This window comes from Scatophagus argus, chromosome 18 (genome assembly GCF_020382885.2).
Source record: "Scatophagus argus isolate fScaArg1 chromosome 18, fScaArg1.pri, whole genome shotgun sequence".
Classification (NCBI taxonomy): Eukaryota; Metazoa; Chordata; class Actinopteri; family Scatophagidae; genus Scatophagus; species Scatophagus argus.
The window spans coordinates 7604998-7628880 of NC_058510.1; the positions used below are offsets into that span (position 1 = coordinate 7604998).

Below are 23883 nucleotides of genomic sequence, written 5' to 3' on the forward strand. Positions count from 1 at the left end.
AATTTTTCTAGATTTTCTCAGCGCCTCCATCAGCCTGAAAGCATCACTTTATGTAAAATGTCAACGTCTATAATTAAACTGAGATTACAATCTGACAACAACCTGATGTGATCAGAAAAAAATACAGAAACCCGTGAGTCTACATCAGCTTCTTTCAAAATATGAAAAACGAAATCCTTGATTTCTTTATCAGACAACGCAGATACAAGTTAGACTTGCCTATACACCATCAGCTGTAAGTGTAATATTACCAGTGGGTGTAATTCAACCGCGTTAAGTTCAATATTTATTTTCACAGCGGAGGGGCAAAACTGCTTGACACCCACATTTAGGAATTACTAAACGCTTTATGATTTATGATGTTTTTTGTGTGTAACAATCGAACTAAAAGAAAGATCAAAATAAGTCATAACCACCAAAGGACTAATTAATCATTTAAATGCTAATCAAAGACCATGACTGGAATCTCTTAGAATCAAGTGACAGACGACCATGAGTGGAAATTCAATTTCCAGGCCAATCACAGTGAGTTCCAGGAACTCTGTGTGCATTAGTTTGTATTTACCGCCACCTGCTGGTAAATGGGAGGTTGACACACAACGAGTGGTGCGTTCATTGTTTTGGGAAATACTGTAATTCTTTTAAGATTCAAGACCTTTATTGTCATTGAACGGTTGCCTGCACAACGGCATTAGACAGCAAGGCCACAAAAGTGTAAGGTGAAAGTGTCAAGTGAATTTGTAAGAGCAAAGGAAAAGAAGGGGGTAGCCTATATACAAATGTATAATAAATAATAAACAGCAAACAACAATAAATGGGCTACGTACGGCGGCTGTGAATAACAATGCTGCACTTTGAGGCAGCACAGAAAGGCATAACGACATAAGAAAACGTAATCCATCTTGCTAAACACTGATAGCAGGCTAAAATTCGTCTTTATGTCAAATAGATCTTATGGTCCAGTTGCTATTCACTACTCTTTTGCTGTGCGTAGGCTATTTCCCACCTGCGATGGAAAATGAAGAGATTTCCAAGCAGCATTAAATGCAACACACGCTCTCTGATACGGATGTTGCAGCTCATAAATTGAATTTCCAGTGAAAGCGGCTGTTTCCGAAAAGTTTGACCTGAGCTTTGAAGATGACGGGCGCTGTGAAGCACAGACAAGACAATGCAGCGTCGTTAGTACTCGCTGCAATTGGCTTGGCACTCGTAACCATTCTCAGTGTGTGGAGATTAAAACAGTTTAAATATAAACTTGTACATGAAACTGGAGGTGCAATGTTTTATGGTAAGCAGACGGAGAGCCTATGCAGGCCTACAGCACGGAAGCCGTTATTCAGCAACACTTCCTGAACGCACAGTTTGAAATATATCAGAGTGTTGATCAAATAAAGTGTGTTTTGGTGACAGTTTGTCAAATGGGAGGAATAGTGAAGGTACACGTCATCTAATTTTGATCTAATAATTGTTTATGTTGAGAGCAAAGTTTAGATTAATTTATTTTTATGCGGGGAAAGTCACATAGGATCACACTTAATCTGATGTGTTTTTCTTTCTTTTCTTGTCCTCCTCTGCAGGTGTGCTTGTGGGGTTGGCTGTGAGATTCTTGTCTTTTGACTGGGGACAACGTGTGGACAATGTGGAGACTGTGTGCAGCTGTGGTGGTCTTAACAGCACTCCTCACACCTTGACGGTCAACATCACATCGCACGTTCACTGTTTTAGACATGTTGGGAAAGTCAACCAAAGATGCTCACCAGTATCACCCCTCCATATGGTGACTATGACAACTTTATTTGATCTGAAATTCAAATGCATTTTGCAAAAGCGGAATTTTGATTTGGATACCTGATGTGGGTTGTGACACAATGAAACACACTGTCCTAACAAAACGTCTGCTTTAAAAGTCTGCTCGTCAGTATTGCAGAGGGAACATGATTGTGCACCATACAGAATGCTTTTTCCCCCTCTCACGTCGTTTTATTTTTGTCTGAAATAACACTTTTTCTGCACTGCTTCTCCTTTAATCACATCTGTATTTTCTCCCTTGTGTACGTCAGGTATTTACATCAACAGTCTCCTCTAATGGTGCTCAGTTATTGGTTTTCCTCTAAATTACTTACATGGTCTGTTTGTTATCAGGGAAGCAAGAGCATGATTGTACGGAGAGAAAGAGGGCAAGAAAGCAATTTAAATTATAAAAGGATTTATTCAGGAACAGATAGATGAGATTATATTTTCAGGTGTGTTGTGCAGACCAGAAGAATTAGAAGACAACTAAACAGAAAAACCAATAAACAGACTCTATTAGAGTAGATAAAGCAACTCGAGGGATCTGATCAATGAACAAAACAGGGTGTTAGACAAACATTTCTTAAAAAATATGTTCCTGCCAACGGCTGCAAACGTAAACCATGTGAACGCAATTAGCAAACCAAATTTATTCTTTCTTAAAATGCATGTTCTTCCGAGGACATTGTCCTACTTTACATAAACAATTCCCATAATGAGATGCTTTTACAATCGATACCGGCACCGGATTGCTTTGTACTGCAGAGGGGATGTGAGATAGTCAGGTAATTTCATTAGGCGCAGCAGCTTTTCCCTCTTAGACGGTGATGACCATCTCAGCCCGTGACACAGGACACAGTAGTGGATCTGTTCTAAAGTGGAGGGAACTCTGATATCGTGTGGAACACATCACCAGGCATAATGTATGTCATAATGTATGTTTTTTGATGCTGAAAATTTCATTTTAATTCTACATACGGGGATTGTTAAAGATGAATTTTTTAAGATTTGGCCCAAATTTTTGTTTAAAACAAAAATGTTTTGTGAACAAACATTATCAACAGAATGACAAGAATGGTATTGTCTGTATCGTCTTCAGAAATCAGCATGTTAGCAAGCTAGCTCCTGTGTTGTAATGCCACCTTCTACCCTCAGAGGTGGTACAAGTAATGAGTTGGCCCAGTTTCACAAGCTTACTTATCGTTTTAATACAGCAAACTAAACTAACTCAACTCAACTAAACGTCGCTGTACACCTTCTGAATTCAACTTTCGCTTTGTAACCAAACTACGATGAGCTTAATCGTCTTCTTAGCTCATCATAAAACACACTTGATTCAAACGAGACACCAAAACCATCACGGTTTGCTTGAAATAGATCCTAACGTCACTGAGTAAGATGTGAAAATGTGTTTTTTCCTGATTCTGATGCCTGACCCCTTTGCTGTTCTCGTGGACTGTTTCCAGTCCCAGTCTGTTGTCAACTACAGAGACAACTACAGCAAAGAACATAGTGAGCAGCAGCTGGTTATTTGCTGTCCATCCCTTTTATCTTTGTAGCTATCTTCAAACTCAGGACATATAGTTCAAGTTGCCCCTTTAAACAGCTCATCAAAGTACAGTGTATTTGTGTTGTGTTTTTATTGTTACAGTAATGCAACAGAATTCATGTTAGAAGGGGACCTTAAGCCAGAGTGCTGCAAACTACACACAGCAGTAATTTGTTAAAAATGAATTAGTCACAGGCTCCAATATCACTACTAAGTAGAGGAGCCTAAGCCTAGAGCTGGGCTTCTGGTTGTCACTGGAATCATTAGTGTTTTCTGGCTCGCTTTCATATTTTCACTGTGCTATCAGAGAGATTTGTCATATCAAAGAAACCAGCCGGCGAGCCGGGGATTCAACCACATGATGGCCAATAAGCATGAAAGTATGTGGAATGAGCATATTTGAAAATGCGTTTCTTTGAATCAGAGAAATTTCAACCCAAGAGAAAAAGAGTAAGTAAAGCATGAATGTTGCAAATCATCTGGGCCAAGTGTAACTCTTCACTAATGGCTTGGACTCTTTGTCCCCCTTTGAATGCTCGGGTCTCATTAGCAAGCCAGCAGAGGCTACCACAAAGGCCATTACATCGGTCAGACCATTCTGTGTAGCCTTCACGCCATTAAGTCTGATACATATGGGGATCTAGCAAGGAGAGATAAGGATTTCATTGCATTACCGAGTCCATTATGTTCCACTGGGGAGTTTGGCATTAAAGTTTGTGGTCTGATTAAATTTAGTGCTGTTCAGCTGAAGAGGCAATTAGTGTATACAGCACACCTCCATCCCTGACTGTGTGGTGCAGGTGGCCCTAAGAATAAAACCAGCAGCATATGCATAATTTATTGATTACAGTGTCTGTATTACTCTCTGTTATGCAGTTTTGTAATGCACAGCCCCCACAGATGAAAAAATATATTGTGCTGTGCGGGTAATTGCAGTAGCAGAAAAAAAGTAATTTATATTGAGCCAGGTGATCGTAGCTGAAAGATAGGAGTAATTTGTAGCCCTGGCAACCATGTCCTGTGAATTACTGAGATAGAACTCTGGCTGTTCAAGCTCTATAGGGTCCAGTATTAGAAATGATCACTGACAAAAATGCAGTCTTCCGCATTTCCACACATGCACATGTGTAAATGTTCCCTAAAATGCAATGTGTATTGCGTTGTTTAAATAGAACATTTACAGAGGCAAGCATTTTCATTGGTCCAAATATTTATGCATTTCACGCTGCTTCAAGTCTTTGTCTCATGTCAAACCAAATCTAGGCTGCTCAAAAAAAAAAAAAGCCAGAGTTCAGCAAGCATCTTCGCCACATCTCGCCTTTCGGATTGAAATTTAATGAACTGGATTTTAATTCATTGTAATGAGACCTTGCACGATGCAGGAATCAGGAAAAAGTATCATTATTTTGATCTGAATTGAATATCGGTGCCGTTTGATCCTCTGAATGTACCCCACAACAGACATAAAAAAGATTCAGGGATGAAGGACATGAAAGGCTACCTTTCTCAGCAGATAGAAGGCTGTTGCATCATGTTGGCTAAGATGAGAAACAGACAGAGAACGTGCACAGTATTTTAAGAAATAAAAATACATCGCACTCTGGTTTGCGTCGAAGCTAATGTAGCAGCTTGCACTTTGTTTGCTGTTGATTCATCTGATGTGTGGACACGTGTGGCTACAGCGTACTTCCTTATTATTCCCATTCTAATGACTGCTGGGAGCCTCTTTGGCAAGGACTGACACAAGCAGTTTGACTTCTCACTTTGTATTATGCTTTGCTTTAGTCAGCTGTGGATGTCTGTCAGGAATGCTATATTATATTATATATATAATATTGTCATTATTATTATTATGATTGGCAACTGAGAGCTCAGAGGTGAAGTAATGCACCATCCAGTGAGCTCACTGAAGAATTTGCAGCGTTTTTCTTAGCTCTCATTAATATGGTGATTGTTTTTCAGTATGATGAGTTTTGGTGTGCACAGAGGAAAATTTCCCCTATGATGCTCCTAACTACAATGTCCATAGGTGGGAACATTAATAATAATAATAATTTTAAAAAAAGGTAGAATGTCACATGTTCCCATTTTTCCTCTTAAGAACACACAATATTATTATTTTATTTTATTTTTTGGGAAAGAGAGAGCCGATAAGGTTGTCGTAGCACCTGGAGATCATTGTGATTCAAATAGACGAAAGAACTGGTGTCTGTCTGCCCAAACAGAGCTGCTGAAGTGAACAATGTGTGTGTGATATCCGTCTGCCAGTCAGTCACATTCAGTAAACGGAGTCCTCGCGCTCCCCACGGGGTGCTGTCAGTCACCAACACGACAGCTCTGTCTTTTACAGGAGACCTTTGATCCCGAGGTCCTTTTCAATCTGTTCCTGCCACCCATCATCTTCTATGGAGCTTACACCCTTAATCAGGTGAGGGTGCAGACCTGACATGCCTCCAAATGGGGCAAAAAGACAAACCATCGTGCCTTTATATGTCTTTTATTTAAATGCTCCGTCAGTTTTTGAAGGCCTTATAGTGTGTGCTGCTGTTTGTTACACGAAACTTTAGTAAATGTGTTGCATATTGTTTTGTTTGGCATTTCTAATCGGTGTTCATTTTAATTTCTGCTCTAGAGACGATTCATTGAGAATCTGGGGTCTGTTCTGACGTTTGCTTTTTTGGGTACCATAATCAGCTGCATGACCATAGGGTAAGAATTCTTTTGCTCTCTCGCACAAATAAACACTTCAAAAGCACAGTAACACACAAAGTTAAAGAGGAAAAAAAATATTCACAAAACTAGAACTCAGCCATAGCATTTGTGCCACACCGGCAAAGTGTACAATCAGGCATAAGGAGTGCAGTGAAAAGCTGGGGTGTACGTATTGTTGGAGTCTGATTAGTGGATGGATTGCAGGTGCGCAGGCTGAGTGGCAGCAGGAGGCAGGTGACTGTTGGCAGGAGGGAGCATCATGTTTAGACAGACAGAGAGGAAACCAAGAGCAAAAAAGCAGCACCCATAGGAACCCTTAGCAACATGGACACGAGCGTTCAGGTTGATACTAAAGGGATAGTTCACTCCCGAATCAAAAATACATAGTTATTTTTTTCCATAAATCCAGTGCTTGTGTGAACAGTTTACATGCTCATAATTATTTTTGAGGAACTGGGTTGTTGCTAGAATAAGATATTGCTGCAGAGATTTTCCAGATGTATTTTTGAGCTCCACAAGCCAAGTGCCATCTGGTTCCATTATATTCAAGGGAAGGCAGACATCCTTATGGCTGTTATCTCCAAAACTCAGCAGCTCCAAAACAATTTATATAGATAAATAAGAGGTAAGTGGAAAAAATATATGCATAATATATATTTAGCTGCATTTCTTGTATGTATCACTATTAGTAGTCGCAGAAAATGTAACCGTGTTGTATTCATTTTCTCATTCTCAAAACTTTAAGAACCGCTGGTACACCTCAAGAGAACATTAAAACATTAAGCAGATTTAATTGTTTTTCTATATACTGTGAAACTGGGACAGAGCTACTAATGAATAGTGTTGCTATTCTGGTCTCACAAAGCTAGATGGCACTGTCAGACTTTGGCGGAAACTGAGATGTTTGCACTGATACTCAAATTTTCTAACTGTGTGAAAAAACACCTCAGAAGTCTTTGGTTTTATAAAAGCCTTTCAAAGGGTTATATTGTTCGTGTTATTTTTTTTCTTTCTGAAAGAGATACAAGGCTTTCACTAAAAATGTTTTCTCAACCACAGCAATCTACACTAAAGCCACTTTATTAGGCACACGTGTCCAGTTGAATTTAATTCAGTTTGATTGTTCTGCTCGTAAAGTCTAATTTTACCACGTTTTACCTGCTGTGTTCTGCTTCTGACACACTCATAGAGGTGTTACTTAAAATAGAATGTTTTACCGTTAAAGTCATGGCTAGTGATTGTCCTCAACTGGACTGCATCATATTGATGTGTTGTTATATTCTCATCCCTTCATGCACATAAATGTACTATATGAAGAAGAAGAAATGTAGCATAGCTCTGCACAAAGCCACCTGTGACACACTGCTGGTAACATCACCAAAATCAGAACCTTATGAGAAACGTTATATTTAATATTATAGCCGAGTGCATTAGACTGAATATATAAACGGCTTTGTTTTATCCTGTCATATGATGTAAACGGATTCTCAGTGTTTCATATCCATAGAGAAGGCTCATGCCCTTGGGATTATAGCTGGCTTCTCCCTGTCGAATCCCAGTGTTGAAGATGTTGTCTTTCCTTCTTTCTTCTTCTGTATACATCAGTTCTTCCCCAAGAGCGCCCTTTGTCAAACACTCCCCAATTACCCCTGGGACGCCGGGCAAGGTTTGACATGTTGGGTCACGTGCACATTCTTTAATGCTAAAGCACCAGACCTGACCAATCCTGTTTCTTGTTAGCCAGTCTGCCGTGTCCTGCGGGGAAAAGAGAGTCTCGCGGGAGTGAGGGAACCTCACTGACTCAGCTGACACATACTACATCCAGTTCCTCTCTCTCTCTGTCTGTGTCTGCCTCTCTCTCCCTGTCTCTCTGTTTCCCCTCAAACACACACACACACACACACAGAACATCATCACCATGACCTCAAACCTGCCTTTAGGATACACGAATAAGACAGCTTAGTTGCTCGACCTGAGGACAGTACTTAAATCCACGCCTTGGCCACAGGTCGTGTGTCGTCACCATGGTAACAGAGTTATGCCAGTGGACAGTGTGGGTCGCCAGAGGACATGCTGGCATACAGATTATTATGGGATGGTTGACAGTAACAGGATTAGTGCTTAACACACATCTGTTACCAGTCAGGAGCTGAACTGTAGTGTTGAATGCTGAATGAGCTTCTTAACAAGTATTTTTTGCTCAGAGTGTACACTGTTTATTACAAGATAGACAGTGCGTTCTGGGACGTTTGTCGCTGGGCATCTTCTTCATTTTCTGCTTCTGTCATATTTCTGTCGCAGTGTCCTTCACACACTCTCAAACTCATGCTTTTGAGTCATTCGGGTGATTTTGTGCCTACACGTGTTAATAATTCTGGTGCCCTTTTTTATGATGTCAGAGTGCTTTTAATACTGTTGTCATGATGCCAGGGGTGATGATGGATAGGTGCTGAGATGAGCTGTCCAGCCAGAGTCTTGTGTTTGGGTGTATTATGCAGGTGGATGCAGGAGATCAACACACACACACACACACGTTAAAGTTAAAGCTACCCGGCACAGTCACAGCTTTGTGAGTCCACCTGCACTAAGCAGCCGCTGCTTGGAAACGGGTCAACTCATCTGCTGGTAGCGTCTGGCCCCATTACCGGGACTACTCTGGGGGAAGTCCTGCTGTGGTTAAAGGGATGACTGATAGGCCTGCTCTGGCTGGCGCTTCCTGATGACCTCACTGTGTGTCCTTCTGTCTGTTTGTCCGCAATCCCAGGGCCTGCGTCTATGGTTTCACCAGACTGATGGTGCTGTTGGGCGAGGCGGCAGATGGAGACTTCTTCCTCACTGATTGCCTTCTGTTTGGTGCCATTATATCAGCCACAGACCCAGGTAGCTCTCATCACTTCTAGTGGCAGCATCCTTTTTTTGGGGGGGGGGGGATTGATACAGATATGGACCTTATAGATCTTACTGAATTCTGCTCTCCTGTGAAAGACTCACATTTTATTGGTTTATCGCAGTAAACTCTTTTCTCCTGTTCACACACATATATCATGTGTCAAGTAGGTAAACGCATGCAAATGAGTCGAAAACGTATCAAAGACACATAATGTGTCAAGATTGTTCAGCCGGCTATAGATGTGTTAATTTCCTGTAGTTCCTGGTTCAGATTTGGTGCTGTGGATTCATGCAGTTCTCCACAGTATCACACAACATGATAAGACTTGATAAAATGGTTAAAAAGGTCAGCGTTGACTCATGCTGTTCTTTCACACAGCTCTCTCTCTCTCTCGCTCTCTCGCTGTATGTACCTTGTTTCCTGTTGCACACATGATACTGTCAGGTGCTAATGTATGTGTGGTGGAAGATTTAATGTAGTGATGTTACTCCGTCAGCCCTTCTTACAGCTAAGTCTGTACGCAGCAACAAAGTCGCAGTGCCCTCTCACAGTGGATGAACGTAACTGCTTTGAATGCGGTGCACCTTTTACCTAAGTGGAACCACAATATAATGAGTGTTCTTCAAGAGCAGTCAAGTGGGATGTCATAAGGCATCCTGCAACGCTACGACAGTGGGAATGCTAATGTCCTCATTTGGTAATGAATTATGTATATCAATAAGTAGTTGATCTGCGTGACTGTCAAAGTGGAGCTGTAAATCACAGTGCAGCTGTCACTCTGACTGGTGTTATTTTCCCATGCTCCTCTGTGCTGCCCCCTGTGCCCTCATCACTGTTATTAGAATCGCACCGCAACGCATCGATGGCTCAAAGACGGAGACCCGTCGGCCGTCTCCATCCCGCGCTGTCCACTTATAGAGTCGGCTCTCTGAAATTTCCCCACTCGTTTCTCTCCACATTTGCATTCTCAGACTTACGCTCGTGCACAGACACAGTGACTCTCAGAACAGTTTAGCGCTGAAGAATAAAACTTATTTTCTGCCCCATTTCATAACCTCGGCGTGACAGCTCTCTGGCTCTGTCTCTGGCTCGTGATGGAGATCTTGAGAACTCTGTGAAAGTCATCACAGCTTGGTGAAGCTTTGAGTGAAGTGGGATGCCAGTTTATATGCTGAACTGTGGAATATTGCAGAGATATTTGATAGGCCAAGATCTCATTGCAGCTGTGATAACACACTGAAAACTTTATCTGAGCTGTTGCCATTACTAGTGATGATCTGGATTTGATAATCTGATTTAGGGATCCTGGTACCAGTGACGTGCCGTCAGGGCCAGCAAGGCCTTCTCCGCTGGCCTAAACACTATCAGAAGCACTGACCTACAGTACATTTACAACCTAAATTCTAATTTTCGTTCCATGAAATTGTATTAATGTATTCCCAACAGTTTATTCTCTTCATTTCGCAGCATGTCTCTCGGCTGCACCGCTTCCGATACGTGTATGTGGATGTTCGATTTTTGTCCAATCAGATTTCAGCCACAGCCCGCAACTTAGACTATATTAGCCACTGACTGTTTCTTTCACCAATCAGATTTTAGAATCCTTGCTGCGACAGCATTCTTCCGTCCTCTGATTGGTCGGTCAGAGCAAAAGTCACAGCCAAGTGCGACTAGCAGTTCTGAACTGCTCCGAATGATGTGCATGGCACAGTTGTGGTTGTAGTGTAGAGGTTTGGAGTTGTCTTAACTGTGTTTCTTGTTGTATTGATTATGGTAATTATACACAACACACACATTTCCTCTCTCTCTCTAATGCCACGCCTTGTCATATTGCGTTTTTGGATAGTATTGATGTTTTGTTTTTTTTTATAATTGCGATGTGATAGTGCCTGGTACTGTTGTGGAATGTCATGTTCTCCATGTTCTGGGAATAGATTTGAATGACCTGAGGAAAAGAAAACATTTTACGTTTAAAAATTGAACTGATTTTGGTATTTCCAGAGGCTACAGCTTCTTGATTATTTGTGAAGGTATAAACTTTTATTGCTCTGCACTGGGAGCCATGTTTCATGTTACACTGCCTCTGTTCACAATGCATTCTGGGAACTTTCTCTCACCATGCTGTTTGGAGTCTGATGCGCTTCTGCAGTTTTTCTTTTCATCGTTGAGTTTGTGTTCATTTTCAAAGGTTTTCTTTTGAACTCTGCACATACATATTTCTCTTAGTATGCCATAACTGGAAATGATGTCAGAGCTGGAAATGTCATGTTGCTTCTCTGTCATCTGTTTACATCAGGTGTCAGGAGTAAGTGCCAAGATGTAAAGTGAATGTTAAAGTCACAGTCAGACACGGTTAGGTGTATAAATGCACATGACTCAACTTTCCAGTGATATTACAACATTATATGCATAGCTTTAAGTTAGTTTTGTAGCAGGCTGCGATAACAGACCACTAATGCAGAAATGAAAACACACACAGGCCACAGCGACTTTAATTAAACAGGATTAGATAGTTTCATACTCGTGAAAACAGAAACTGGTTGACAGCAGTAGATCTGTCTGAAAATCTGAAATATCTGTTACTGGTAGGTCATCCCATCAGGTTCATAATTAAGTCTTAAGCAACTGGCAACACTAACTAGAGAAAGACCAGCATGAACTGTCATAGTTTCTTCGATATTTTCCATTTCTGTGAAGCTATAATTAAAGTAAAAAAATTTTTTGAAAGTAATTAGAATTGCCAGAGAATTTAAAGAGGCTTTCTCCTTGATCTTGAAAAAAATCAGAGGAAACAAAAGTAAACCGTTACACAACGTATTACTAGTGCTGATTTGCTTGCTTTTAAACTGTGTGGAAGGCTTTTCCAGCTGCTGTCTTGTGACCCCTGTTTGTGCACTTGTCAGTGCCTAAAAAATTGAGCACTTCTTGCATGGAGCCGGGGAGATTACAGTTATTCCCTCGTTGGCTATTATCTCTCTCCTAATGCCCCGCTTTCAGCATTATATCTGCCTAATTTGGTCAAATCAGCGAGCAAATCTCGTGCTCTCGGGCTGAGATGGCCCTGAGCTTTTCCTGTGCTGAACCTCGCCGGCACGGTAATTTGACCTAATAAGGCTTCCATTTGACCCTTTCAACTGTATCATGTCTGAAATAATTGTCTACTCTCTCCACCTTATGGTGTTGCTGTGGAAACTGATGAACACTTGACAGCTGTAGAACTGGGTTGCCATGACAACGCACACCCAGCCCGCGCCTGTGTGTGTGTGTGCGTGCGCGGGCGTGTGGGGGTGACTATTTTTTTTCCCCTCGTCTTGCAGTGTGACTGCCGCACGACATGCTGTCATCAGCCAGGCATTATGGCAGCAGGGAGATGGAATGATGGAATGATCCTGACTCCAGGGCCTACCTCAGCCTCTCCAGATAAGGGATTTTCCCCAACCAGGAAGAGCTTTAAACCTGTCAAAGACCAAAGAGCCAGATCTGTCAAAACAAGTCCTGAGGCTGCTCTCTCTTGCCACTTCTCTTATTGTCAGTCTGGTCATAAACTGGTTGCGATGCCCTCACTGGCCTCGTGTTCACTGCAGGGCCAAACAAAGCTATTAGAGTTAACTCATTATTCATATCACAAACTTCCATGAAACCAATTTATAGGATTCTGTTGAAATTGGAGTGTAAGGTTGTCTGCCCTACACTGCTCTGAGTTTCTGTTCTTCAGCGAATGCCTATATGCCTGTGTGTGCTCATGTGTATTTGTGTTTGTGCATCTGTGTTGTCTTCCTCCATATTTAACACTGTTTTTTTTTTTTTTTTTGTTTGTGATCATTTTGTTTTGCTTGTTTGAAGCTTCTCTTGTGCCTGTACATTTTTCCCTGTTATCTATTATTCTACATATCTAGGTATGCAGTAAAGGTAATGTAATAAATCGTAATCTGATCACTTATCGGTAAAGATAGAGCCAACAGCGCTACAGCCGATATCTTTCAGAAGGAGAGGCTTGATGCGTCAGGAAGTGTGAAGCTGACAGCCACGTCACTGCCTCATCAATCTCGGTATTCTCCTTGTCACTCAGTGTCAACGTTTAGCTGCCCTGAGGTGCCAAATGTGTGTGTGTGTGTGTGTGTGTGAGAGAGAGAGAGAGAGAGAGAGAGAGAGAGAGAGAGTGTGCACGCGCTCATTCATATGCTCAGCATCTCCAGCTTGATGTTTACTGTTGGTGAGCTCACCGTGGAGTTCAGCTCGTATTCCTCTCAGCAGATGCAGTGTACTGTGAGATGCAGCTGTATAAATAAGTGCGTAATAGGTATCTGTTATTCATCACAAATATGAATTTCACCATAAATGAGCTGAGAAATTGCTTCTCCACACATGACATGGGATGCAATTTAAAGATTATATATGAATTTTATTGGTGACCGGTTTCAAACTGCCAGTTACTTTAAAATGTCACAACTGCTGTTTACATAAGATATAAAGCATTTATTTACTCCAATTGACTGTGCTATGAGTCTTTTCTTACTAATCCAACAATGAAGGCAAATGATACACTATGCAGACAAAAGTATTGGGACCCATATTTCCAGTGAAGGGAAATCTTAATGCTTCAGCACATCAAGACATTTTGGACAATGTTATGCTTTGTGGCAACAGTTTGGTGAAGGCCCTTTTCTATTCCAGCATGACTGTGTCCCAGTGCATAAAGCAAAGCTCCATAAAGACATGGGTGGATGAGTTCAGTGTTGAAGGACTTCGCTGGTTGTGCACCTCAACCCCCACCAACATCAGCGCCTGACTTGCTGTACTATATGAATGGGCAAAAAGTAGTATTGAGAATACGATGTCATTAAAGTTTCTGTTGGTGTAATGGTCCACTGTCCCAATACTTTTGTCCATATAGTGTTATCTTGAGGGCCAGCGCAAACAAGGTGCAACAGTATACACAGGAAATATTTTTTTTCATTGGCAACCATTTGGAAAGTTTGTGATTTTACATAAAAAATGGCCAAAATGGATGGAAGATGTTCTTCAGCGTCAGGTCATCTCCATTTAAATCATGAGGATTATTTTTCTCCTCTTAGCGATCAGTAAGCTCACCCTTTGTTCTTCCTCGTGGCCCCAGGAGAAAAGAAAATGAGAAATATGAAACATCTTATAGAGCTAAATTAAAGGGAAATGGACTTTTTGTGATGTAGTCACTAATCTCAGAGGTTTCATCAGCTCTACTGATTGGTTGGGCGGTCCCAGAATTTAACCTCTGTGGATTGCTCACACCTTGACATAACATAAGAACTGAATTATCTACAGAGATAACAGCACAGTGAATTCTGGGAACTCCTTTCAGGACAACAGCACTGGTGACGCAAGCCCAAGTGAGTTTGACCTCTGATTAGACAACTCTATCATACAGCCTTTCCTAAAATGTGTTTCTCGTCGTGCTTTGTGTTGCTGAGCACTAAGAGAATCCTGCATTATTTAAAGCAAGGGGTTCTGCCTGTTGTCTCCTGCATTACACTATGATTGGTTACTTTTAGATGTTTTAGTCAGCTGCAGCATCATCGCCCTAATCCCTCAATTTTACCACCAGTTTTTCTCTCAAGACTCCCAAAATCCTGGTCGTTACCTTCGTCTATAGTGAAAACTGCAGCAGTGTCCCAGGCTAATAAACACACCCCATGTATATTCAGGTTCACCAAACAAGAACACATACTAAACAAACACATGCTGTGCAAACAGTAAAGAGAATTTCGCAGCCCATAACTGCCAAATCATATCAAGTAATTCAATGATTCACTTGAACGGTTTACAGTATCTGCCCTTTTTACTGCTGCTGACAAATCACACTTTGCCACAGTATGAGTACAGGTGGGGTGACTGTGATTTACAAACACTAGAAATGTACCCTGCAAAATACACAATCATACCCTCAGGGTGAGATTTTGCTTGTATTTCCAAGTGGTACTATTGTTCAGGTTGTTTTTGGAACTACTGGAACCACTTTCCATTTTCCTTGAGAGTCGTGACTACCAACAATACAGTGCTAATGTGTGACTTTATTCATTCACTTAGTCCATAATGGAGAGAGCAGACAGAAATGATGCCAGCCTGACTGGATCACCAGTTACTCTTCATTTTCCTGGGAGATTTTGTGCCACATTTGGGGCAGACAAAATTGCAAACTGAATGGGAGGTTTATGGGGAAGACCATCTAAAAGCTGATGGTGTCATTATTCTGTAGCCTTTACATTGTGCGAAAAATGTGTATTTCATAACGATGCATGAAAAGGAAAAAAAAAACTTGTCAATTGTTGTTTTTAGTGTCAAATTACTTTTTCATTTGATTCTGGGCTTCTTTATAGTCTGCAGTGATTCAGAATAAAGTTCAGTGAAAAGAAATACACTTTAACAATCACTGAAAAGAGACGATGATCGGTTTGGCATTTCTTTCTGTTCTGTTTCTTTTGCAGACATAAATATTGTCTTTCCAAAGCTTTGTGTATTTTCTTCAGCTGGGACTGAACAAGTCTTTGTTGGTTTAGTTACTCTGGCTGCTCCAATTATCTAAAATCCTCTTTCCAGTGCTGTCAATGTGCTGACATTTTCTGTTGGTTTTCACTGCTACACAGTAACCTTAATTCCTCTGTTTTTTCCTGTGTATAGCAGCAGAGGTGATGCCCCTCACCACTTTTGTTGTGTGATTAGCAGAGGAGTTATTGCACTTCCTGCAGTCTTGAACAGCAATGACTCCTGTTTTTTTTTGTTTTGTTTTGTTTTTTCTTTTAGTTTCAATACTTGGCCTGTTGTCAGAGCTGCAAGTAGACCTGAATCTACACACCCTGCTGTTTGGCGAGAGTGTCCTGAATGATGCCGTGGCCATCGTCCTGACGCAGTAAGTGTCTCGCTTCAGGATTTAGAATGCAGCATTTTTCTAGGTTTAATTGCATGGGAGCTCAGTCTCTTCCATTTGGCATTGTGTGGGTGGATGTGTGGAGGAGTGAAGGCTGGGTGGATGCTGCCAACTTTAAGGAAACGGTATGATTGGCAAAACTGCATGAGAGCCTCAGATGCTATGCAGTGGACTGCATAAGCGAGTTGCCCCTGGCGCTGTCAGCATCTCATTAAGGCACTCAGTGGAGAGACTCACTGCTAGACTAGAGACGCACTCCTGGCTAACGAACTTGGCTACTTTCAAATTCAGACAAAATACAGCATAAAATCCTCGGAAGCTCAGTGAAGTAGTCAGGATGCTGTCTTGCCTTACACGTGAATTTCAGTTTCTTCATTAATTTCCCTCTGTTTCCTCTTGCTCCACCATTGCACTCACTTGTGCATGTTTGTTCTGCTCCCACACATTGCGGCCGTTGTATGTGCTTTTCACACATTCCTAGTGAGCGGAGTGGACGTGTTAACAGATGGCAAGATGAGGAGCGAAGAGATGGAGATGGAGAAGACAATCACACAGGTCCACATTCATGGCCAGGCAGGCAGGGAGAAAAAAGTGGGGGTTGAAAAGAGATGATATGGAAAAGATATGTGTTCATATTTCTATGTTGTGTCCACACAGACCGACACATCACATGTACAGTACCTGCACACTCTGACGTCTCTTTCTGTGATTGCACAAATGGGCCCAGACAGGCAGGCAGGCAGATGGAAATAAAAGGAGACGAGTGTGCTGTCTGTTGTGTTCACACCGCGGCGGCTGATGTCTCTGTGTACACTGAAGTGCAGAGAAGGGAGCCTGCACGTCTTCCCGGACAAACGGCAAGATAGTGCAGTGTTTGTCCCTGGAGTGGCGTGACCAGCCTTCATGCCATCTCCTGTCACTTGACTGGCCCGCTAGCCTGCTGGTCACCCTGGCTCTGCACACAAAGCCGGCCCTTATTAGTGAGCCACGCGGGGTCCTGGCACTGGAATTTTAACAAGCCCCCAGAGCAGCTCAACCTTACGCTGATGTGCCCTCTCACAGGCACTAAACTTCCTGCTCCAGCAACCCTGACCCAGCCACCATTCATCCAGGTTCTGTGTTGACATCTTGAGAGTTTTGCTTAGTAGTTAACAGTCCAAGATGCATGAAGATACGTACTCTGGAGGGTCACACTGACCAAGTCACTTAGTGGCCTTGATATGCTAGAACAACTGTCCGGGTCGTTATTTTCACGGGGGGGATAATAGATTTTCCTTTTTCAGCCTGTTGAGCTCATTAGCGACAGCCTGATGGATTCTTCCCCTTTTGCCATGGAGATTAAGGCATGTGCTGGAGTGTGCTAGCTCATTTCATCCTGACAGCAAATGTGGAGATACGTCATAGGTTCATTTATTGCACTTTTTTTTTTTTTTTTTTTTGGAAATGTCAGGATCTTCAGCCAAGCATTTTACATGACAGCTGGAGTATTAAGTAAGGTTCTGTGAGTTGCTGGCCATTCATAAAGTGTGTCCCATTAAATGTAGGGAGCAAAAATGGATCGACATTCATTTTGAAACAGTCAAGATTCTAAGGGGAGCACGTGGGAGGGTCTGTGCTAGGTGAAGAAATGCTGTCATTCCACAAAGGCAGTCAGCTCTATCAGCCATTCGCTTGGCTGCTTGTCTCTGCATGCCTCTCAAATTCTCCCTCTCTCCTCCCTGTGAGGCCTCTTTTGCACTGCCTTTTCCACCCAACCCCCCACCCCATATTCACAGCAGTGTGAATAGAATGTTGCTGTCTTTGTGAACGACAGTACCCCCCCGCCCCCACCAAACTATCCCACTAACTACTAGGTGATGTCTCCGAGGCAAATCATTCAAAATGGATTGTTTATCAGGGAGGGATTTAACTTTGAAGGAGGCCATGTTTCCTTAGGAGTGACTCCAATAAATTACACTTAAAGGCTTAGCTCAGCAGCATAAGCATGTGAATTTATGCTTACTGCTCCTGACTGGTTTACACCAAGTGGGCCATATTTCTGTGCTTGTTCCAGAGCCATAAACCATGTTGTTGCTTTAATGTTTCAGCATCCGTAACTCTCATACTTACTTATATATTCAGTTTTACTCATATTTAGTTTTGTCTTTTTTTTCCACATAGTCTTTCCAGTATCTTGTGTCACTCTTTCTTCCAGTTCCATCACCACCTACAGCCAGATGGGTGCAGGACACAGCTTCAGCCCCCAAGCCTTCCTCCTCTCCGTTGGTTATTTTCTTGGAGTGCTCGCCGGCTCCTTCCTCCTGGGTTTCATATTCACAGTCATAACAGCCCTCATATCCTTTCATCCCCTTCCGTCTCTGCCTCTCCACCCCAAACTCAATTATCACCTCGACATCCGCTGCAATCTGTCCACTTCCTTAACTTGGTGATTGCTTCTCTAACAAACCCCTACTGTACCACCTTTATCAACAAAAGCAACGTGGCTAAGTCCTAAGTGTTCCTACCACATTAATGGTTGCAGAGAGATCGTCAATCAAGCCTATAACCTGTGATGAATTTTCGACTTGCGCTGTTGTTCTGGATTTCTCTCTGATCTTCTGTAATAAGACTTTGGGATGAAAAATGAGGATGTGTCATGGGAGGTTTAGGGCACGGCTCAGCTCTTATTTACAGTGACTAATCTCTGGGTGCAAACAAAACACAAAATGAGCATTTATTATATTTTGCTGATGCTAACCATAGCAACACTCTGCTCTTTTGTGCTGTCACTTCAAACAGTAGTTTCTTGAAGAGGTTCATTCTGACATACAGTTGCTCGGTTATCTTTTAATTACTTGAGAATTTCATTCTGTGTGTGTTGCTGTACTTGCTTTGTGGTTCTCAAGGAAGCTTTCACAGACCAGATGTGGAGCAGTGAAGTAGTGGAAGTGGGATGTAGACTTTGTTATCTGTTGGAGAACTTAGACCCTGGCAGATCCCCAGACTTAGTGAGCGACTTCTGCAGTTGTTTTCGGGTTTGAAGCTACTGCAGTGTTTCTCTGCCTGCACACTGGAGAGTACATGTAGTCTGCAGCAGTGATTATCTTCATGTATATCTTTAACTCTCTTCCCACCTCACCAAATTTACTCGACTGTATGAGAATCCACTGCTGGAAACATCAGTCTTCTTCCTGCTGTCCTGGAGCAGCTTCCTCTCAGCTGAAGCCAGTGGACTTTCAGGTGAGCGGTGTATAATTTATATGTTGTGTGTGTATGTGTCTCAGTGGTCCCTTCCCAACTGCATGCACAGATATACATGAGTTTCCTTCTCATTCAACCAGTATTAGAAGAAGGTAGTTCCCTTACGCGCACACACATACTTTATCCTGTGAGTCCTTGGTATTATAACAAGTCAGTAATGTGCATCTTAAAAAGTATTGCATCATCTCCACTGTGCAGGGAACTGCAGGTAAGAATCCTCAACCTCCGTAACTCATTTTAAAATGGGTGTCCGCCCTCCTCTGTCTGAGCATCTTCGCCACAGATAGCAGCGAGCCATAATAGACTCTTGCCCAAGCTGGATGTGCAGCTTTGCTTGGAAGTCAAGAAGAGCTCAGGTTTCATGTTGAAATGAGTACATCATGTCCCTTTTTACGGTTCTTGGCTTGGATTCCTCTATTGTCACCAAGGGGAGGTTGCATTTCTATTATATTGTTAGATTTCACTTTCACAGATCCGTTTCGGATCTTGGGTAGCCTGTGTTCGGACAACAGTTACCTGCCTGGAATTGACTTCATATATGTCTTTGTCGACCAGTCATAATGTAGTTCTGAAATATGAATGCAGTGTACGTATGAACACATTAGTGTTGTTGTTTCTCCTGCCCTTATTGTGTCGGAGGGAATGCACTCATTCAGCTGATGCTGTAGAGCTTACTTGGCAGCGCTCCCTGTGGCCTGTGGAGGAGAAGAACACAGTTTTAATGAAATAGTGTGACCTTTGTCTATTGCCCCCAGGTGCCCTGTCTATAAACTACACCACTCTGCTGTCCAGTGTGGGAGGCACATGGCAGTAAATCCTGGATGGCGATTCTTAATACTGCTGCAGAGCCCCGGGTATTCTTGTTGCTGATACAACTTTTCTGTATTGTATTAGTATTGCTATTGTATTAGTATCATGAAACAAAATTGGACCCTATAGAATGTATTTGTGGTATGCTAATGTGTTCAAAGGTCTTTGATGGTCCACTTGGGGTGAAGCAGCACCTCAGTGAGCGATGGGAGTCCTCTCTGGTGTCCTTTGCTAATCGAGGCTCATTCTGTCTCTGCTAATTGCTGGAGTTTAGCGAGGGTGCGCCTAATGACCCTCAGCCTTGCGGAGAGCTCTGCTATCATTCATCTTATGCCGCTCAAGTCTGCTCATTATGGGATGCATCTCATCTGTTGCCAAAGTGCCCCGTGTGGAAGAGTCTTTATGTGGAAGGTGGATGATGTGTTACCTCTGTCAGTGTTATGTAAACCGAGGAGAATCTTGTTGCCGTAAACCAAATAGAACCAAAACAGGATTTGCCATGCTGGCATGCTCCATTAGATTCTGTTGAACAGTACTGGAAAGCATATTCTTAACAGGTAGTACTTTAGCTAGCATAGTGCAGGTACAAGTCAGCATCCCAGTGTGCAGGCGGACGGTGCGGAGAACATAATGGACTGGCTTCATGTAGCATCAGGTGCTATCTTTTCTCTGCTGCCGTATTTATCACTGCCAGCTCTGTTCTCTAACTATTGCTACCCATCATAGTAATTTCACATTTTTCCATCGTCTGTGATTCTCTCAAAGTAGAGGGAGCAAAAAATATGAAACTGAATTTCTGCAACAAAACAAGCATGTCCTGTGAGGCAGCAAACCGCCTTTCATGCTATGCATTTCAAATTCAAGCTCTCTGCTCTAGCCAGCCTCCTCTTTACCAGCAGGGGCCCTAATCACTCCCTCCACCCTGTTTTGTTCTCTCTGTGGATCTGCCTTCCTTTGTCTGCATTTCTTTCCATTCTGTATTTTTGCTTGTCATTTGTTTGCCTTTTGTTAATTTCTGCTCCTCGGCATCTGGCACAATCTGCAGCATTCTCGTTCATCATTTCCCGCAGCGTCATGTCTCTGGAGTAGAAATCCATGTAACATCTTTGGCCAGAAACATGGAGATGCTTGAGCTGGGTTGTATAGCACATTATGATTAAGTCATTTATACAGCTGGACTTCACTGGAACCAGGACAATGGGTGGATACAGGGTCGGGTCAGTTCTGATCTGGTGTTGCATACTTTAAACTCCAGCGCAGAAGTAGCTGCACACATGAGGATTCAGCTGGATACTTTTAGGGCTATTCATCCATTTTTCTGCTGTATTTCTTATACTTCAGCATTGTTTCTGAACTAAATTGGAAGTCGGGTTGAATCATGCAGACAAAGAGTCTATTCACAATTCATTTTCCTCTGATGGAAGAGCCTCCTACAGCCTATTCTCAACATGAGAAGCCCCAGGGCTCTGTGTGTTAGCCGGCACACAAACATACACATTCAGCCTGATTACATAACATGTGCATGTGTAAGTGATTTTGCATCCTTTGTACTAATTAGATGCAGCACAGTGTTTGTCTCCCCTCTGTCTACACAACACAGAACACTGCTCTGTGAGTTTTGCCCGACAAATATTGATGCTCACATTTACAACAAAAAGATGTTGCAGATGTTGGAGGGATGGATATTTGTTTTATATCATTAATTTTCCTTACATGTTTCTTTATCTTTCAGGTATTGTGGCGGTAATGTTTTGCGGCTTGAGCCAGGCAAGGTACACATCTCACAATTTATCCTCTGAGGGCAGGACCAGGACAAAGCAGGCAGGTTTATGGAGGATGATTATTTCACTTTTATTCACCTTGAATTTTCATGGCAGTGTGTGTCTCGCATGCATGTGTAAGGAATCATTAATTGCCATTAGTGCACCGCTTGTCCAGGGGTGTGTCTGTGTTGGAGGCCAGTCTCCAGCTGTCTGCTTAAAAGGCTGGGCACAGATGGAGGCCAGCTCGCTGACATACTGTACCACAAGCTTCACAGAGGAGCAGATAAATCAGAAGTACACACATATACTCATCTATGCATTTATTATTCATTATCGGTGCCACTGTGGAGCTAACTGTTTATCACAGAGAAGCCTTTCAAGAGACGCAGCAGAACAGTTGAAGCCTTTGCCTATGAAGTGGATTGGCTATGCAGTAGTTCGTGCGTATGTATGGTGCAGTACATTTACTTGGCAGAATGCCTTTATCTACATTTTTATGATTTATACATGCAGCTGCAGCTCAAAGGAAAACACAAAGTGATTTAGTGTATGCAGACACTGGTTGAATAGCTAGCAGGAAAAATATTTTTTCTGCATGACATCTCTTGTCCTTGTGATGCGAGTTTCTTAAGGGAAAGGTGACACTTATTCAATTTGATAGCTTTTTTTTTATTATTTTTATTTTTTTTTTGACCAAGACCAAAGCTGGTGCAACTGGTTGAAAACAGAAATTAAGAAATCATTAATGAAATCTTAACATCTGCTCTAATTTGATCCAGATGCAACAAAAGGACCTTAGTTAATATTTGATTTCTTACTCAAAAATCCCTTATCAAAACAAACTCTAATTTGGTCTACGATAACTAGCAGTGAAGCTCTTTGATTTGACCTGCATCACTACAGGAACTGTGGGACTGAGCTGTTTATCAGCCAAGAAGTATCATGAGAAAGGAACAAGTTTTAACAGGTTTTTAAAGACTGGAGTCTCTTTTTTGTTTCTTTACATGCTTCCTCAGATGAGATTCTTTATCAAGAAGATTATGATCAAAAAAATGTCTGATGATAAATGCGAGCACATTATAGCCTTGAGATGCAGATGTTTGCAGTTGCTGCCTTAAAGGATCAGGGAGTAACATCATCCCTGGATTTGCTGTGTTTGTATAAATCTAAGCCTGTTTACCCATTTCAGATATGATCCGACTCCTTTGCTTTCACTCCCCAATGAACACACACACACACTCTGACACACACACACACACACACACACACACACACACACACACTCACACACCATTCACTCTGAATCTCTCCCCATCTCAGCTGACCTTCTCCCTCATGATCCTCTCAATCCTTTTTATAATTTGCAGCTCTTTGAAGTCCTCAACTTCCTGGGGGAGATTTTCATCTTCAGTAACATGGGATACGTATTGTTGATGTTTCCTCACCATGTCTTCAAAGCCCTCTTCATTTCTGGAGCATTTGTATCCTTTTCTGCTACATGATGGAGCATCTTCATACCCTGCTGTACAGCCTTTGGATCCCACTCAGACCCAAGATATGGCGTTCTGTTCTGTTTTGTTCCGTCTCTACCACCATCTGTCATAATCCTTATCTGCACAATCATTTGCCACTTATTAGACAAGGGTGGTTTTCCTGGTTTCTAGCTTGCCTCTCTGCTGCAGTGTAGTGCAGTAATTTCCCCAGCCCTTAAAAAAAAAAAAACTCAGCACTTAAATTGTACAGGTTTGATCCAGTGAGCTCTGCAAGCGCCATTCAGCTGGTCTGGCATTATCACCATCTCTGCAGATTAAGATGCTGCAGTGCAGGGTTTGCTCTGAGGAATGCCTATTAAAGAGAAATTTGAGCAGGCCTTTAATTATTGTTTCTGCTTCTTGTTTCTTGCACTCTAGCAAAGCTCAGCGGAATAAAGTTGTTTGCCTGTCTGAAATAATCTTGCAGTACTTTAATTTGTAGTAGATTAGGCACCATATCCCTGTTGAGGTTGAAGATTAAGTCTTATTAGTTCTAGAAACTCCAGTGAAAGAAGTTTCTGCTGTTCTTTATGGTATTGTCATCTTGTTAAAGGAAAAATCCACTCTAAATTCTAAGTGTCTGACAACATGAGGGAAAGGATTCCAACAGATAGATAGATGAGACTTCTTCAGTTACACAACAGTCACACAATAACATGAACAAAGCAACCAGTTAAGGCAGTGGTAGGCAA

The 23883-nt window shown here is 42.1% G+C and overlaps 1 protein-coding gene across 5 annotated transcripts in view; it reads left to right on the top strand.

The window, feature by feature from the left end:
* The first annotated feature begins 1051 nt into the window (after positions 1 to 1051).
* The window catches only part of LOC124049432 (sodium/hydrogen exchanger 9-like), a 55890-nt gene continuing 33058 nt past the window's right edge, over positions 1052 to 23883 (top strand). For 2 of the 5 annotated variants that reach the window (XM_046371069.1, XM_046371072.1), the window contains exons 1-10: positions 1053 to 1291; positions 1581 to 1780; positions 5664 to 5771; positions 5976 to 6052; positions 8820 to 8935; positions 15723 to 15828; positions 18041 to 18179; positions 18960 to 19065; positions 21629 to 21717; positions 23027 to 23140. In XM_046371069.1, the coding sequence (XP_046227025.1) occupies positions 1141 to 1291; positions 1581 to 1780; positions 5664 to 5771; positions 5976 to 6052; positions 8820 to 8935; positions 15723 to 15828; positions 18041 to 18179; positions 18960 to 19065; positions 21629 to 21717; positions 23027 to 23140 (1206 nt within the window). In that variant the 5' untranslated portion in view covers positions 1053 to 1140. Of the gene's footprint in view, positions 1292 to 1580; positions 1781 to 5663; positions 5772 to 5975; positions 6053 to 8819; positions 8936 to 15722; positions 15829 to 18040; positions 18180 to 18959; positions 19066 to 21628; positions 21718 to 23026; positions 23141 to 23883 lie in introns of all 5 variants that reach the window. The other 3 variants (XM_046371067.1, XM_046371070.1, XM_046371071.1) reach the window with 3 other exon arrangements.